This window comes from Amblyomma maculatum, chromosome 6 (assembly GCF_055883805.1).
Source record: "Amblyomma maculatum isolate TAMU_Amacu chromosome 6, ASM5588380v1, whole genome shotgun sequence".
Lineage (NCBI taxonomy): Eukaryota > Metazoa > Arthropoda > Arachnida > Ixodida > Ixodidae > Amblyomma > Amblyomma maculatum.
Window position 1 is genome coordinate 8,553,406 of NC_139349.1, and position 16,376 is coordinate 8,569,781.

Genomic DNA, 16,376 nt, shown 5'->3' on the forward strand with positions numbered 1-16,376 from the left:
TGGGCTTTGGGTGTCGCTGGGAAGCACCAGCTTCCGGCCACAACACGCAGCCAAGAGCCGACCCACCATTAGCATGTATTCCCTTAAGGCTCCCAAATATAAAGTTTTTCACCACCACCACCACCTGTTCTGGTACGCCCTTACATACCGATAGTTAAGCCCAACGTTGATCTACGGCCGGGCGGAGCTGCAGTTCTGCCACATGCCCCTAAATCTAAGAATTATTATGGGGCTGCAGCCGCAGCTACAGCCAGGGGTGCAACGTTGGATGCTGTAGGAGGTGGCCTAGCGGCAGGTGGAACCAACGCAGTCTCCAGGGATGCTTTCATTTCTGCTGGCGTAAAGAATGCAGTTGGACAACCCTGCAGTGGCCACAGGATTGGAGGAGGTCAGTTTACATCCCCATTCTAAAGAAAGTCAGTGCCAAAGATTGTTCCAACTACCGCACGATCGCGCTTATTTCGCATGCTAGCAAGGTGATGTTGAAAATCCTCCAAGGTAGGCTGCAGCAGTATGTGGATCGGGAGCTTCCGGACGTGCAAGCTGGGTTTCGCAAGGGCAGAGGAACTAGAGACCAAGTTGCCAACCTTCGCTGGATCATGGAAAAAGCAAGAGAGTTCCAGAAACCCATCTACTTCTGCATAATTGAGTATGCGAAAGCGTTTGACTGCGTAGATCACAGCAGATTGTGGCAAGCTCTCCAAGAGATGGGAGTTCCAATTCACCTCATCTGTCTCCTCAGGAACCTGTATGAAGGGCAAGAGGCCACAGTCAGATTTGGGCATGGTCTTACTGATTGGTTTCCGATTGAGGAAGGAGTGAGGCAAGGCTGCATACTGTCGCCCTGCCTATTTAACCTATATGCAGAGTGCATCATGAGGAAGGCTGGTCTGGACGAGTCTTTAGCTGGAGTGAAGATTGCTCGAAAACGTATCAACAACCTTAGATATGCGGATGATACCACTTTAATGGCAGAAAGTGAAGCGGAACTCAAGAGACTTCTGATGCGCGTACAAGAAGAGAGTGAGAAGTTTGGGCTTAAACTGAACATTAAAAAGACAAAGATCATGGCGTCTTGCCCTATCAAGTCCTGGAGCATCAAGGGACAAAAAGTGGAAGCTGTGACAGATTTTCTCTTCTTGGGCTCCAAGATTACCTCGGAAGGAGACTGCAGCCATGAAATTAGGAGACGCCTGCTTCTGGGAAAGAGAGCAATGGTTAGCCTTGACCGCCTAGTAAAGAGCAGAGACATTAGTCTGCCAACCAAGATTCGTATAACTCGTGCTATGGTCTTTCCAGTTGTGATGTATGGATGCGAGAGTGGGACTGTGAAAAAGGCTGACCGCCGAAGAATTGACGCGTTTGAATTGTGGTGCTGGCGAAGACTCTTGAGAGTTCCTTGGACTGCCAGAAGATCAAATCAGTCAATATTGTCGACCATAAACGCTGACTGCTCATTGGAGGGTCAAATTCTAAAGTTAAAGCTCAGCTACTTTGGTCATCTGATGAGAAGAGAGGAGTCGCTGGAGAAAGATTTGATGTTGGGAAAGGTTGAGGGTCGCCGGAGAAGGGGTAGGCAGCGAACGCGATGGTTAGAGGACATCCTCGAGGCACTGCAGATGAAGTTATGTGATGTTAGGAAGATAGTGAGAGACCGGAAAGCGTGGCGTGACATGGTCAATAGGGTCACGAAGAGTCGGACACGACTGAACGACTGAACTGAACTGAAAGAATGCCGTTGCAGCCGGTGCCGGAGCGGCAGTTGTACATTCTGCCTTAACCTCACCCACAACCAAGTATATCGTTGCAGCCACGGTACTCCTTGCCTCGCTACTAGTTATACATAGAATAACCAGGTAGCACCCGCAATAAACAATAGTTGAACCATATGCCATGGCCAGAGTGAATCATTGCATAACCACAAGCACCACAACCAGCTACACCACCAGCTGAACCTAGGCGTAGCCATAGCTATTGCTTTCGCAATTACCAGGCTTAACCAAGCTAAGCCACTGCCATTTTTTTGTACTGTGCGATATCAGTGCACGTTAAAGATCCCCAGGTGGTCGAAATTACTCCGTAGCCAACCACTACAGCTCCCCTTTCTCCCCCACCTTCCTCTCTCCATTACAACGCTTTTCAGGTGTCCGTAGAGCGTGTGACAAATACTGCGCGCCTTTCCTTTCCTGTGAACCAATTTATTATTATTATTATTATTATTATTATTATTATTATTATTATTATTATTATTATTATTATTATTATTATTATTATTATTATTATTATTATTATTATTATTATTATTATTATTATTGTTGTTGTTGTTGTTGTGATCAGCATCTACGCGTCTCCGCTTGGCAAGGCGTTGCGCAGCTCTGACGTCACTCGGCTCCTCGCAGATGCGCAGTAGACCGCGAAACTCCTCAATCCGAGGCGAGCGGTGTCTGTTCCCGCGGTCGGCGCGGCGCACCAGTTGTTGTTGTTGTTATGAACTTTATTTTTCCACCGATGTAGGAGGCCGCCTACTCCCCGCCCCCGGCACGCAGGCCTATGGGACGGCGGCCGGGGCCTCCGCGACTAAAGACAGGCGAAGCGACAGTGTTTCTTCGCGGCTTCAGCCGCCAGGCGGATAGCTTGCTGCTGGTTGGCGGGGGACTCGCTCCGCAGTAGCAGTTCCCAGCCTTCTCTACTATTTATGTTTTCCTTGGCACCAGGGGAATCAAGGCATTGCCAGATTATGTGATCCAGAGTACCCCTTTCTCCGCAGGTTTCGCATTTATCGTCCGCCTTTTCCTCCACTTGCGTGTGGAAAAGCCAGACGGGACTTTGGAAATTCCCAGCTTGCAGGCGCCGCCAAGCGACGGCCTCCTTCTGCGCGGCTCTGACGTCGCTCGGTTCCTCGCGCATGCTCAGAACTGGTGAGGTGAGAGCCACAGCGAAACGGCGAGATGCAGTAATGTAGCTCTCACTACTAAAATAAAACAAGTGATAAAGCATCGTCCGTGTGTGTGTAACGCTATTGCGCCATACCCTTGACGGCGGAGCTTAGTGTCCCCCACATTTTTTTCATCTTACCTTTCCCTAGTACACGCACCATAAGGTGCACCATGCATGTGCACAAGATGATCGTGATTAAAATAGTATTCAGGCTGCGTTTTCTCTTTTTGCTTTCAGGTACCATTTAACGGCATTTGGTACGATTGATACCTGGCTCGATTGGACCGACCATGTCTGGTTTCAGACACAGGCACTTGTACACGTTCCATAATTTTTGGGGTAAGTGCTATTTGATGAAGGAGCTGCTCGCTGCGGCTCATGTTATATGAGCGAAGGTGGATATAATGCTCAGCATGCGATGTACAAACGGCACCACTATAGCTGCCATGCAAAAAGCTGAAATCAGAAGTAACCACGGTAACCACTTGCTGGCTGAAGATACGCGACCGGTGGGTTGTCGGAACAAACATCCCCATCCGCGCAGTTAAATTTTTTTCAAGCATCTTTAGGTTTTTCTTTATATCTCGAGATCCTTGCCCATGGCATCCACCAAAGCCACCTCTCTGGTCATTTGCCCTCCTTCCCTTTCTTCGGAAGTACACATGTGTATTGCGAATCTCACGCCGTTCTCCGCCACATACAGAAAAGCTCTCACTACCCCCTTCAACAAGAGGTCGAACGAGTGGCTGTTTTCTTCCGTTGGGTACCTAGACATTCAGGGATTTGTTGTGGTTGTTGCGACTGTAGGAAAAGAAAATGCACGGGCCTGCTGCTGGCTCTGTTGCTGATCCACCTCCGCTGCCTCGTGCGGACAGAGGAGATAATAGAGCATAAAGAAAGAAAATAAGAAGAGAGGGAGATAAAGAAAGACGCGCGTCGCAACAGCCGTCGTCCGTCACCGAAGCGGTGGCGGGTGCAATATGACGGCCTACAACAGATAAACCGCCGGTGGCAGGCGGGGGCTTACCATTCCCAACCCCGTAGGGCCATGAGCAGCCACCCGATGAGAACTGGTCCATCAACTCGACCGTGACACTCTTAACTTGGCACCGTTTATTCCCTGACCCAAGCCCACGGATGATGGTGGCAGACTCTCCATGCGCCGCGCCATTAGGGAGGTGTAGTACCTCCAGCTTCTTCTCGATAAGCTTCTATACCCATCCCCTCATCTATCACTCACTGCGTCAGAGGCTCGCCTTCTCCAGCGCATCAACTTATTATCCCATCCCGCCTATTCCTCTGTCGCTATCGATTCGACCTTTTATATTCTTAATTGCCCCTCCACCTATGCAAACATGCCTATTGTCTCTTTCACTGCCCAGCTAGCTGCAAACGTGTTCATATCCCTCCTCTTCCATCACAGCCTGGCTTGACTGGTGGCACAGAAGGGCAACGACAGCGTCGACTAGTCGCCCAGTTAGTTAACATGCTCGGCCTGTAATTTTTGGCCGAATAAAAGCCTCATACTACTACTACTTCTTTCACTATACTACTTATAGGATCATAACGTGAAAATGACCAACTCGGTACATTAATGGACACTAAATACGCTAAAAGTGTGAGAACGGAATCGTAATGTTAAAGCGAGAGGGTGAGCATTCAACTTTTCCTCTCCACACTGAACATTGATTCTCTGAGATTAAAATGCCAACCTCTTATTTGGCCATAATAAAATGATCTTATGCTACCGAACCGATATATATATATATATATATATATATATATATATATATGTATATATATATATATATATATATATATATATATATATCTGTATCTCCTGTATGCCAGTTAGAGCTGTGCACGGGCTCGGGCCAGGGCCGGGCCCGAAACATGCAACTTTTGCGAAAGCCCGAATACGGCCATAGCACGATAAGATAAGCATAATGCACATCATTTTCCCGCGTCCTCCCCACGCGGGAGCTTCGGAGTTCTTTCCCGGCGTCGATCCGCCTTTCCTTCTCGCCTCCTCGCCGAGAACGTATTTTTGGTAGCCGTCAGTCACCGAGCAGAGGGGTCTAGGAACGCCGCAAATGCCTAAATTCAATGCATAACTTGATTTTGCACAATAAGTTAATTGCAGTATGTGCTGCCTCTCTATATATTAGCGATTTTTTTTTTTTTTTTCATTTCAAACGTGAAAACTCAGCATTTCAAGATCTTGGATAAAATTATCATCCTGAAATTATTTCTTTCTGTATCATCGCTTCAAATGCAAATATGGCATGACGGGCTTTCAGAGTCGGGCCGGGCCGGGTTCAGATCTGTAGCGTCGGGGCCGGGCTCAAAAGTTCGGCCCGTGCACAGCTGTAATACCAATAGCGTTATGTTAACGGCAACATGCGCAAAGCACGTCCTGTCGGCTGCTATGGTTTACCCATTTCTCGAATTTCAGATTGCAACAAGGACGGCATACTCACCTGGGACGATTTCAACACTTTAGCAGAGGTATGTTTTGTGCGCTTTCCTTCTTATACAAATGAATTCTTCGGAAGAGGATTGATGTATATTTATTTATGTCATCATTTTCCGCATCGGCGAGAAGAAAAAGAAAAGCCATTTGCACCGCCACGCGTTTTGGAGCACTTTTTAACAGACAGTGAGCCAGACTTCTGTGGGAGTACACGTACGTACACGCTAAGAGAAATATCCGACGAATACACACGTGCACGTCCTAAAAATACGCGAGATAAGAGTTAGCGGCCGGAGCGATTACATTTTATCCGCACTGGTAGTTCTGCCATCGGCGTGGCTCCTTTTGGCAAAGAGGGTACGAGGACGGACCAGGCGCATTTTTTTATTTGGGATACGCTGGAGAGACTCGACGTTTTATAGTGGTAGCTCTACTCCCCCGGTGTACAATTCTGAAGGTCATGTCGCGCCGTAATTTGACCGCTAAAGAGCCACAGGTGCTGCCAGTCACGTACGCCGTGCACCAGCCGCCACGGAGAGGAGTGGAGAGGCTAGTCGTTAAAGCCCCTCAATAAAGTAGTCATGTATGCCCAATGCCACATAGAACTACTTGTATGCCGCGCATCCCGAAGGGGAGGAGGAGGATAGCGGTATTTCTGCACTATGCTGCAGCTGTGCGCGCCGGCACTGAAACAAGAAGGGTAGTAGGCATGCGCGCTCCACCGCGAAGAGCATACTGGGGTATCGGGAAGTTAAAAAAAAATTACAAGGGACTTTAGTGACGGAAGTAGTGAAAGGCGAAAGCCTGAGTGCCGCATTCTGCTACGCAACTTACACTAATTACTAGTTAATTAGTTATTATTTAATTTTTATAATTAGTCATTGATTAGTTGATCATTCAATAATTAATCAGTAATTGATCATTGTGACATATGGTGATATAAGGCACACATTCGCGCATACTGTGGCGGTGTCTATGATTGGTCGAGACCTCTATGACGTCATCTCGCCTCGGCCAATCAGAGCCGCCGCAAAAGCGGGACACATTTTGTCCACGACAGCATGAGCCATTAAAGGCTTTCGCCTTAAAAGCTAGAACAGAGAATAGCGAGCATAGCCGACAATTTCCGCAGCCCCTTTAAGGTGAGCTCGCTCCCCAAAAACATGAATCCCCACCTACAATCGGCCAGGCGTGAAGCCCGAGCAAAATATGTAGGAAAATACTTAGCAACAAAAGCGAACACGGTGTCGTGACTTATAGGGCGCTCGGAATCATCCCAGACAGCATCGAGACGCTCCTATGGCCGCGAGGCAATGCGCGCACCTGTGAGAGGACAATGGTGAGCCTCAGAGCGTTCATCGAGCAGGCAGGCTTGAAGTCCCGCTTGCTCTGCGCCAAGTAGTGCGCGTGTGACCCGAAAGCTCCCTGCCTTGGACGTATGCTGCCGAGCGTTCCACCCCGACAGCTTGTGCGTTGTGGCGCGCGCGCGATGTGCCTGCGATAGAACGCTAAGCGCGCGCGGATATGTATATACACCCATGTAACTATATTGTAAACAATTGTAGTGACCGCTCGCGCGCAGGCATTTGTGGAAAGTGCTCAGACACTTGCGTGCGAGCGACGCGAACTCGTTGACCTTTTGTATTTTGTAAATAATGTACAAAGCTACCCCTGTCATTTCTTCCTATCGCTCCCCTCCCCACGCTATCCTCTCTCTATCCCCTTTTCTTTCTCGCCGGCCGCCGCTCAGGTGCTTCACTTTTTTAGATAGCAGTTGCCGTGGCCGGCAACACTCTTTTCTTTTCGATTAATGATAATAAATCACAACTACTACTACTACTATACAGATGCCGCGCTTTATTGATACAGAACAACGTGGACAGATAAATACAAAGCCGTAGCGACAGTGATAGGTTCGAACCTCAAGGAAGTGACTAGCGCGTCGGCACGGGACTGCACGGTAACCGAAGGAGAAGAAATGACTGTTGCTCTAGCGGCCGCGGAGGGCTACCGGGCAAACAAACCCTTGACAGTTCTGACAGATTCGAGAGAGGCATGCCTTAACTTACCAACGGCAGAATAGGCCACAAAGCGTCAAATTCTCCTTCGCGCGGGCCTACCTAGAGAACCAATTACACACACCATTTTCTGCATACCGGGACGCACCGAGATTGAGTGTATAAGTAAAGGGCTGACGAAGTGCTCGCCAGCACACGAACCGAGCGCTTCACAACGCGGACCCGGATATTTTCATTAGGCTAATCCCGACGTATTCTGATATCTTAAATTATTACAAAGGGACGATAATAAAATACCCTCCTCCCCACAACGTCTTAAATCAACAGGAAGAAGTCTACTGGCAGAAATTGCAAACTGGAACCTTCCCTAATTTACACATCTTAAGCAAAATGTTCCCGAACCGATACAGGGATGTTTGTCCTTGGTGTGGTGCTATACCCACCCTATATCACATCACTTGGGAATGCGATAGAAAAAGCTTTCCACAAACTAGAAAATCCGAGTGCGGAACAGTGGGGAGAGTATGCTCTCCAGCGGCAACCCAATCCTCCAACGAGGACTGGTCATCCATTCCCAGCGAGCAGCAAAACTCCGTTATGCCCTGGAATAGGGGCGCCAACACTGTGAGGCGGAGCCAAGCCATCGACGAAAAGGAAGAACTCTGTCGGAAATAATATCTGTAAAGTAGAGCAATAAAGTTTATTCCATCCTATCCGCTCCGGCAGAATGTCATGGAGGGTCAGGGTTCGGGCTATATGCATGAGGTTCCAGAGCGCACAACAATGAAGGGACACAACATGAGCACTAACTTCAACTAAACGAATTTTTATTTCGGCCTGACTGCTGAAACAAGCAACGTTTATATTGTCAATCGCATAATGAGTCAATACATAAGAACAAAAAACATAAAAACCAATCTACACGTGAGCACTTTGTACACAATCGCCTACTGCGCCGAATCCAAAAAAAAAAAAAATCTTTTTTTTTTTGATAATGAAACAGAAGGACTAACACACTTTTCCAACCCCTCTTTTTCCACTGCCGCAGCTTCAATAATCTCTCTCTCTCGTTTTTTGATCACCATGTTTGCCTATATCACTGAACTGTCTTCAAAGTTGGGTGCGCACTTGTGACCAGTGACGAGCCAAATTGCCCGAACCCTCATACGGCATAAAAACCCGTTCGTGGCATGTACGGAGAATGTACTACAGGTTACCACTTTCTTGTGGCAAGTTCTATATATGGCAGACAGACCGTTGCCTATATACATTGCCACAAGAAAGTGGTAACCTGTACATTTTCCTCTTTCACTCCCACCTTCCTCCCTTCCTTTACGGTGTGGTTGAGGTGTCCACAGATAACAAGTCAGACAGTTACAGCGCCTTTCCCTTCCTATAAATCAATCAGACCGCTGCCTAAATAAGCGACTTAGTGAATACCACATAAATGTTAAACATGAGCGGATGTCTACCTTGTAAATTACTAGTTTACAAGAAAGGAATTATGCGCAGTAGCCGCAAATCTTCGTGGACACTTGAACCTTGTCGTAAGGAAAAGAAAGAAGGTATGAGTGAGCGAAGAGAGAAAGAGGTTTGGGTTGTCTTAGGGTTTATCGTCACAAAGCGACTCAGGCTATCGGAGAAAGGGGTACCTTAGTGAAGGGCTGCGGAATAATTTTACCACGGGGATCTTGCTCTGACATCACACTACACATGAACTCGAAACCCGATACTCTGATTCAGTATCCAAGCGGCTTAGCCACTGAGCCAGCGCGGAAGGAGCGTCACCGGTGTCATGCGTGCCACGCACTCGTAGCCGCCTGGTGGGCCCCCGCCGTTTGCGGTGCGGGCTCGCCTGCCATTGGCGGTTGCACCTGCTGTTGTGGGCAGCCATTGCGCCCGCCACCGAGGCGATGGCTACCACGACAGGGCCTACCATTCCCAGCCCCGTAGGGCCAGGACCATGGGCTAGGAGCAGCCACCTCTCCCACTCGCCCGCCTCCAGAGCGCCGTTTGCTTATACGATATAATCGGCGGACCTCCATGTTGTACTAGTTTTCCTTAATTTCGTAACAAATTGTAACGCAGCGTCTGTTGTGAGGCGTTCCAGGTAATGTCATGTGATTTCTCGTTGCACACAACACACATCTCTGAGTAAAAGTATAGCTTGCAGAAGCCGACGATGTACCTTTAATGGTGCCTATGCCTTTCCTCGACTTTATTTTCACAATGGTGACGCAAACATTCGTCGTACAGCATTCCGAGGTTATGTCATACGATTTCTCGATCGTTGCACATAGCACAGAGCTGTTATTCTAGTTGGAAGCTAGAGGTCGCGACAGAGGTTCCAACTGACGACATACACTCTTAAGATTAGACAATCATGATTGCTTCATTTCCTCTGAACCTTCATATTCCGCCTTACAGAACTACACCAAGCTGCAACGCCGTGGAAAACTTGAGAAGGAGGTCTACGAGAGGTGGAAGATGGTCCTCGAGCGATGGTGGAACGAGCTCACAGAACACGCGGACTTCAACAAGGTTCGCTATGCTCTATAAGTGTATAAGTGCACCCTTATTTCTCGTCGAATAGCACGAACAATTAATCTATACGTATACATATGCGCATTCAAAGAAAAAGCCCGGACTTTATTGGTGAAATATAAGCCTTGCTAAAGGTTCTACTTTGAAGCATTGCAAGTGCGCAGGAGTCACGGCCAATTCGCGAATATTATAGAACAGGTGGTTTTACTCTTCCTGTGCACACGCATCTTAAAGAAACTATGAATGCTATTGACTAAAATTTGAAATTTCAACAGTCTTTCCGCAACGTAAGCATTTTGTAGAGATGCTACCCTTCGAGCATTTCACGGTGCCTGAAAAAGCAGTGCGCACGCGCCAAGACCGATTTTCGCCACAGGTGCGCGGCGTATGACGTCAGAGGTGCACCGCCGCCGACTCCGCAGCGGCGAGGAGGAGGACTTAACGGAATGCTGGTTCAATGCAACGCTCGGTCGTCCGCAGCCAAAGCTTTCGCTCCACATTCGGTTCAGCAGCGTTGAATTCCTCTAATTTTTTTTAACTAGCTTCACCGAACGTATCGACGATCGAAAATGACGCTACTCCTCTCTCCCTCGAACTCAACGCAAGCCGGTGCGCAAGCAAGAAAATAAAAATAAAAGGAAGAAAACAAGTTGCGGCGGCGCTCTCCTGTGGCTGTGAGCGGGCGCACAAAGAAAGCGTAGTTGACGTCAACGTCAAAGGGAGCGTGTGGGAATGTCACCCTAATCTGTTGCGAGGGGTCACTAGGAGTAGGTTATTTGTAAATTTTACATGCTTACGCAGATGTTTTAAACTTGACTGGAATAGGCACAAAATGCACCATATCTGGATTCCTCTCATTAGAATATTACCGCAATTATCGTTTCAGGGTCCCTTTAAAGGGGACACTGAGGACAACTTTATCAAAATTTTGTAAACAAAATCCGATAGTTCGCCATTTCGTAGATTTGTGCCACTTATCCGGTATCGCAAAAGCCAGACAACTTTCGAATCCAAATCCTTCAGCAGTAAAGCTTTGGATTCGAAGTTCTTTCTTCCACTTTGATTTAAACAGTTAGGCTGTATGGTGATCTCATCACCGAAAAGTGACTTTAATCCGGAGTTATCCGAAATGAAACATAGCTACCGCTGGTCGGGCGTAGCGGGCCATTGTTTTGCTTTTCGCCTGCCCATAATTGTCACGTAGTGGTGACGATGCCGCTAGCAACAAATGAGGAGGCTTGAGCTTCACTGGAATAAACTCTTTATTGGACTGACTTGCAACCGCAAAAAATCTAAGCAAGTGGCGGCGGCGATAGCAACAATCGTGCTCGGTGGTAGTCAATCTACGAATGCCTGTCACGCCCGCCAACGCTCAATTTATAAGCGTTGAAGTGCGGGCTATTTGATTGCTCATTGGAATAAACAGCGCGAAAGACGAGGACAAAGATGAGAAAGACGCAAACACAAAAGAAACATCTAAATAAAGCCTAAAACGGCGACTGGCATAACCTGAAACATATTGTAGAAACACAAGAGAGTGGTTGGCATCTTCGAGATACATCTCGACGCATCTTGCGCGATAAAGAAAATTATAAAGCGTACGTAGTAGGGACAACGAGCATCAATAAACACTCTACAGAATCGATCAGCGCGCTATATTCACAGTGATAAGGCCGCATGCCAGTGGCTGTCGAAAGAATTGATTGGTTCGCGGCATTAATGTAGTTATACATCTCAAAATCTAATATCTCTGCACCCCAATTCTTGGCCGATCCCCCTGTGTGGGTATGTGCCATCACAATAGAGGAAAACAACAACAACAATAACAACATCCGCTGGCCATAAACGCATACTGCATCGTCATGTCATTTCGTTCTGTTTCTGTTGTGTCGCCGTGTTCCATCGCTTGTCATGCCACCATGTAACAATATTATTTTTAGAGCGCAGCTCTTTGGCGCCCGTTCCTGGGTTTCGCGGCGTCGACGTTGTTACTCGTAACCAGCTCCACTTTCACTCCCACCTTCCTTTTTTCCCTTACGGCACGATTCAGGTGCCCATAGAAAGAAGTGTGACAGATACTGCGTCTTTCCGTTGTAACCAGCTCCACTTTCACTCCCACCTTTCTTCCTTCCTTCCCTTACTGCATGATTCAAGTGTTCACAGAAGCAAGTGTGACAGATAATGCGCCTTTCCATTCCTGTGAACCAATTATGAAAGGCAAGTTTCAGAGCTCAAGTGGAAGACGTGACCACACATGGTACACACAGCTAAGATAATAATTCAAGAATCATGCGAGCGCCCACACCGAACTGCGGGGTAACGTGCAGTAACCGAGAATTCACACACTCACAAAGAAAAGCACATTTTGATGTAGTTTGCGTATATACAGCTAGTTTGATAGTCCGGATCTCTAGCCATCGTCCCTTGGTTTTCGAGGAAGGCTTGGCCTGGATCTAGCCCGCCCTCATTTTCCTTTAAAACATATATTGCTAGAAATCCGATGAGACACTTGCTAACTTTGGCTACAGCGTTTTCAAGTCAGTTTAAGATATTTGCGAAGGTTCTCCTCGTCTGCAGCTTGTGGCATTAGTCTCCGCCGCGCAACGTTTCTATGGGCCCACGCGCTGCATCCCGCAGCCTCCGACCACAAAGCTTCCTTCATGATAGTCAAGAACGGTTCGTGGAGTGTTTCTTGAAGGAATATGTGTGAAAAATAAAATAGTTGTCTGTAATTAATAGTACATACATGTCTTGCTCGAAATCTTTGCCTCAATCTATCGAAACAGGTGAAACAACTGACGAGTTGCGCTCAAATTTCGCATTAGGAGGTAACGTAATCGTCGACAATTTTTTTTTTTTTTTTTAGTGTTTTGTAGTTGATCTTGACCAGAATTTGTCCGGTGATGATTTTAGGGAGAAAGAATATATGCAATGCGGAAGGAAAAAAATTATGAGGGACTTTAGCGACTAAAGTAGTGAAAGGCCTGAGTGCCGCATTCTGCTACGCAACTGGCACAAATTAGGAATTACTTGTGTAGTAATTAATTGGTAAATAATTGATCATGTAACAGGACATTAATAAACCAATCATAACATAATTAGTAATTAATTACTTTATTAACGAGTTACCTAATTAGTTCTTAAAAGTACTTACTTAAATAGCAATTAATTAATTGTCGGTAATTGACCATTGATTGGAATGTGGCCATATAAGGCGCGCATTCGCGCATACTGTGGTGGTATTCTGATTGGTCCAGACCTCTATGAAGCGGGACACATTTTGTCCACGACAGCATGAGCCATTAAACGCTTTAGCCGTAAAACAACGCGCCGATGGTGGAAGTGGGCCGCGGGGTTCGCCAAATTCGAAGCGACCAACCAGAAGTCTCATCGGACAATTTACGACTAATAATAAAATAGTTGAGCATGATGCCCATGGGAACCCACGTATTTGGAGGTCATCGTAACTATCACTGACCATCACTTACTAGATAAGGTGTGTTTAACGAACACTAGCCAGACAATAATTAGTACTCAGAAAGTTCGTCATTATTAACTATCACTAACCAATAGTAATGGTTAGACGTTTAGAGACGTCCACAGCCGTCACATTGTGACGTCGTAGACGGTGACATCATTCCCCCATGAGACGTCATCATGAGGTCACATCCGGTGATGTCTAATAACCGGAAGTGACAATGACGTCACATTCGGTCATGACTGGTGATGACGTCACCAGGAGATTGGACTCCAGCGCACGCGTCTGTTCCTGGTAACGAGGCGGCACACGAGTTAACCCGAGATCTCTATTTCCGGGTAACCGTGGAGCCGCCTGATTGCCAGAACATGGACGAACGTCTATTAAATGACACAGAAATAGTCGAAAATTATAGACAAAGCAGAAAACTGGTGCCACCATCAGATAAGCGTCTGAACATTAAAGAGGCGATCGCATGGCGGCGTCTACAGGCAGGGAATTACATCCACCCGGTCTGGGCCTATCACGTCCAGAAAGATGAGCGATAGGACGATAAATGCAAGCAATGTGGGGAGAGAGGGACCCTCAACCACGTAATTTGGGAATGCGCTAGCTCCCCAGGGGCTAAGACAAAAAAGCCTGGGAAACCCTTCTGCGGAGCGAGGACCCAACTCTTCAGAAGCAAGCCATCCGCTTGGCGGAAGAGGCCGCAAGGAACCAAGACCTCTTTGCCTGCCTCTAATCGTGGAGATCCCGGCCCCCGTCCCCTAGGCCTGTGTGCCGGGGGCGGGGAGTAGGGGGCCTCCATTCTGGCGGAAATAGTTGTTCACACACACATACACACACGTTCCTCAGGCTTGCGTGCCAGGAGCGGGGACTAGGGGCCTCCTAAATCGATGGAAAATAAAGTTTTAATCTATCAATCAATCTGTGGTGGGATGGATGGATGGATGGAATATATGAGCATCCCCTTTGAAACGGGGGGGTGGCCGTAGCTATCATGCTCATTTTTCTCCCTATATCTTAATTATTGATTTAGATTGGTTAACTAAACCATCATTCTATTTCTTAATTTTTTTTTCTACATTACTAACATTATGTCACTTCTCTGCTTTTAAGCCACCAATCTTCCAGTCGTTTTTTGCTAGTTTCCACCGCCGGTTTATTCACCCGGCCACTGGTACCCCAGAGCTTCAGGAACAGTGACTGCGCCTGAATCGACTTCCGGATGGATACCATTACATTCGAGTATAATATGGTCAATTGTTTCACTGGCGTTACCACATACAGCACATGCGTCATCTTTATTGTTAACTTTCTTTTTGTAGCTGCGTGTTCTAAGGCATCCTGATCTAGCTTCAAAACGTAGGGCACTGCCTCTTGAGTTATCAAAGAAAGCTTCCTTCCTGATCTGCATTTTCCACTTTCGGTATAATTCCACATTCTGTTTCTTTTCCACCGAATTTATCCAATTTTTACCTTCTGTGTTTTTCACCTGTTGCTTAATGCTCTTTATTTCTCCGTCCTTGTGAATAGCATACTTACTAGTTAGTTTCCTAGTTCTTTTCCTCCATTGAGAGTCAACGCTTTTTAAGTACAGGTATTTAAATACTTTAGATGCCCATCTGTTACTGTTCAATTTCCTCAGGCGTTCCTCATATAATATTTTACTCTGAGCTTCCCGTACTTCGAAAGATGCCCAGCATACATCACCCTGTACCGCCTCATTTGTAGTTTTGCCGTGGGTACCTAGTGCTAATCGTCCAACGGATTTCTGATTTATTTCTAATGTCGACTGTACCTCTGATTTTAGGCATAAAACCGCATTTCCGAAAGTAAGTCTGGGCACCATAATTCTTTTCAAATACCCCTCAAAACCTCATACCTGTTGAATCCCCACAATGCCCTATGCTTCATTATCCCGGCATTCCTTCGTCCTTTGGCCTTAAGTGATTGCTCATGCTTTCCAATGTATGCCAATCCTTCGTTTACCCATACTCCCAGATATTTGTATTCTGCTACTCTGTGTATTTCATGGCCTTGTATTTTAAGGCCCTCAACAGTTGAGCCGTTGAAAATCATCAGACCTGACTTAACTGCGCTAAAACTGAAGCTTAGAGCGTCCCCTTCGTCTCCGCAATACTTAACTAGAGTCACGGCCGGTCTCGAGGGAGAGAGCGCTTCCCGGTCTCGAGGGAGAGAGCGCTTCTCTTCTCTTACGGCCTCTCCAATGGGGTCTGTTTCAACCGCCCGCCGCGCCTCGGTGGGGTCGCCACCGCCCCACTGCTGCTCCTCCGCTACAGCCGTTCACACGCAAGGGAAACGCGCGCTCGCTTTTAGCTTCGCCCGCGTCAGTTGCAACCGGCAGGTCCTGACATTTCGCCCCTTATGGTTTGTACAAAGTCCGTAATCAACATCGAACATTTATCGTGTACGAGGAATAAAATACAGTCAACAATCCGCTCACGCGCGCGCTCCTTCGTCAGTGCGGCCGTGCACGGTCGAATGAAGCTTCGGGTACACTTCAACATTTTTTACCCCTAAGTTTTGTACAAAAATAAATTTGCCAGGCTATGCAATGTGCCTTTGAATGTTTTAAGCAGGTGTAGCGCGACCTGACGTGAGTGCATGGTGAACTGTTGGGTGGGGACTGTCAACCGCTACCGTTTTCGTTTAGATCAGAAGAGGCGCAGGCAAAAATTCATGGCGCGTCTCAGATTCAGAGTAAAGAACAAAAATTTATTCATATAGTAAAAATTTCATTTGTCTAGTGGAGTGGGCTGTTCTAGCTTCGTTCCAAACATATCAGTCGATGAAAGACCGAAGATGTATATGTAGTCTCGCGACTACTTTTAATCAAGGAAATGGGCATAAACAGTTAAGCACAATGGAAAAGAGCAGCAAACAATAAAAATATTGTCCTTCA

The 16,376-nt window shown here is 47.0% G+C and overlaps 1 protein-coding gene across 4 annotated transcripts in view; it reads left to right on the top strand.

The window, feature by feature from the left end:
* LOC146185027 (sarcoplasmic calcium-binding proteins I, III, and IV-like) overlaps nucleotides 1-16,376 on the top strand; it is a 40,564-nt gene that overhangs the window by 16,566 nt on the left and 7,622 nt on the right. Inside the window, exons 2-5 of one of the 4 annotated variants that reach the window (XM_084605999.1) lie at nucleotides 2,768-2,923; nucleotides 3,175-3,276; nucleotides 5,393-5,445; nucleotides 9,856-9,969. In XM_084605999.1, the coding sequence (XP_084462125.1) occupies nucleotides 3,228-3,276; nucleotides 5,393-5,445; nucleotides 9,856-9,969 (216 nt within the window). In that variant the 5' untranslated portion in view covers nucleotides 2,768-2,923; nucleotides 3,175-3,227. Of the gene's footprint in view, nucleotides 1-2,767; nucleotides 3,007-3,174; nucleotides 3,277-5,392; nucleotides 5,446-9,855; nucleotides 9,970-16,376 lie in introns of those variants that run through there. The other 3 variants (XM_084606000.1, XM_084606001.1, XM_084606002.1) reach the window with 3 other exon arrangements.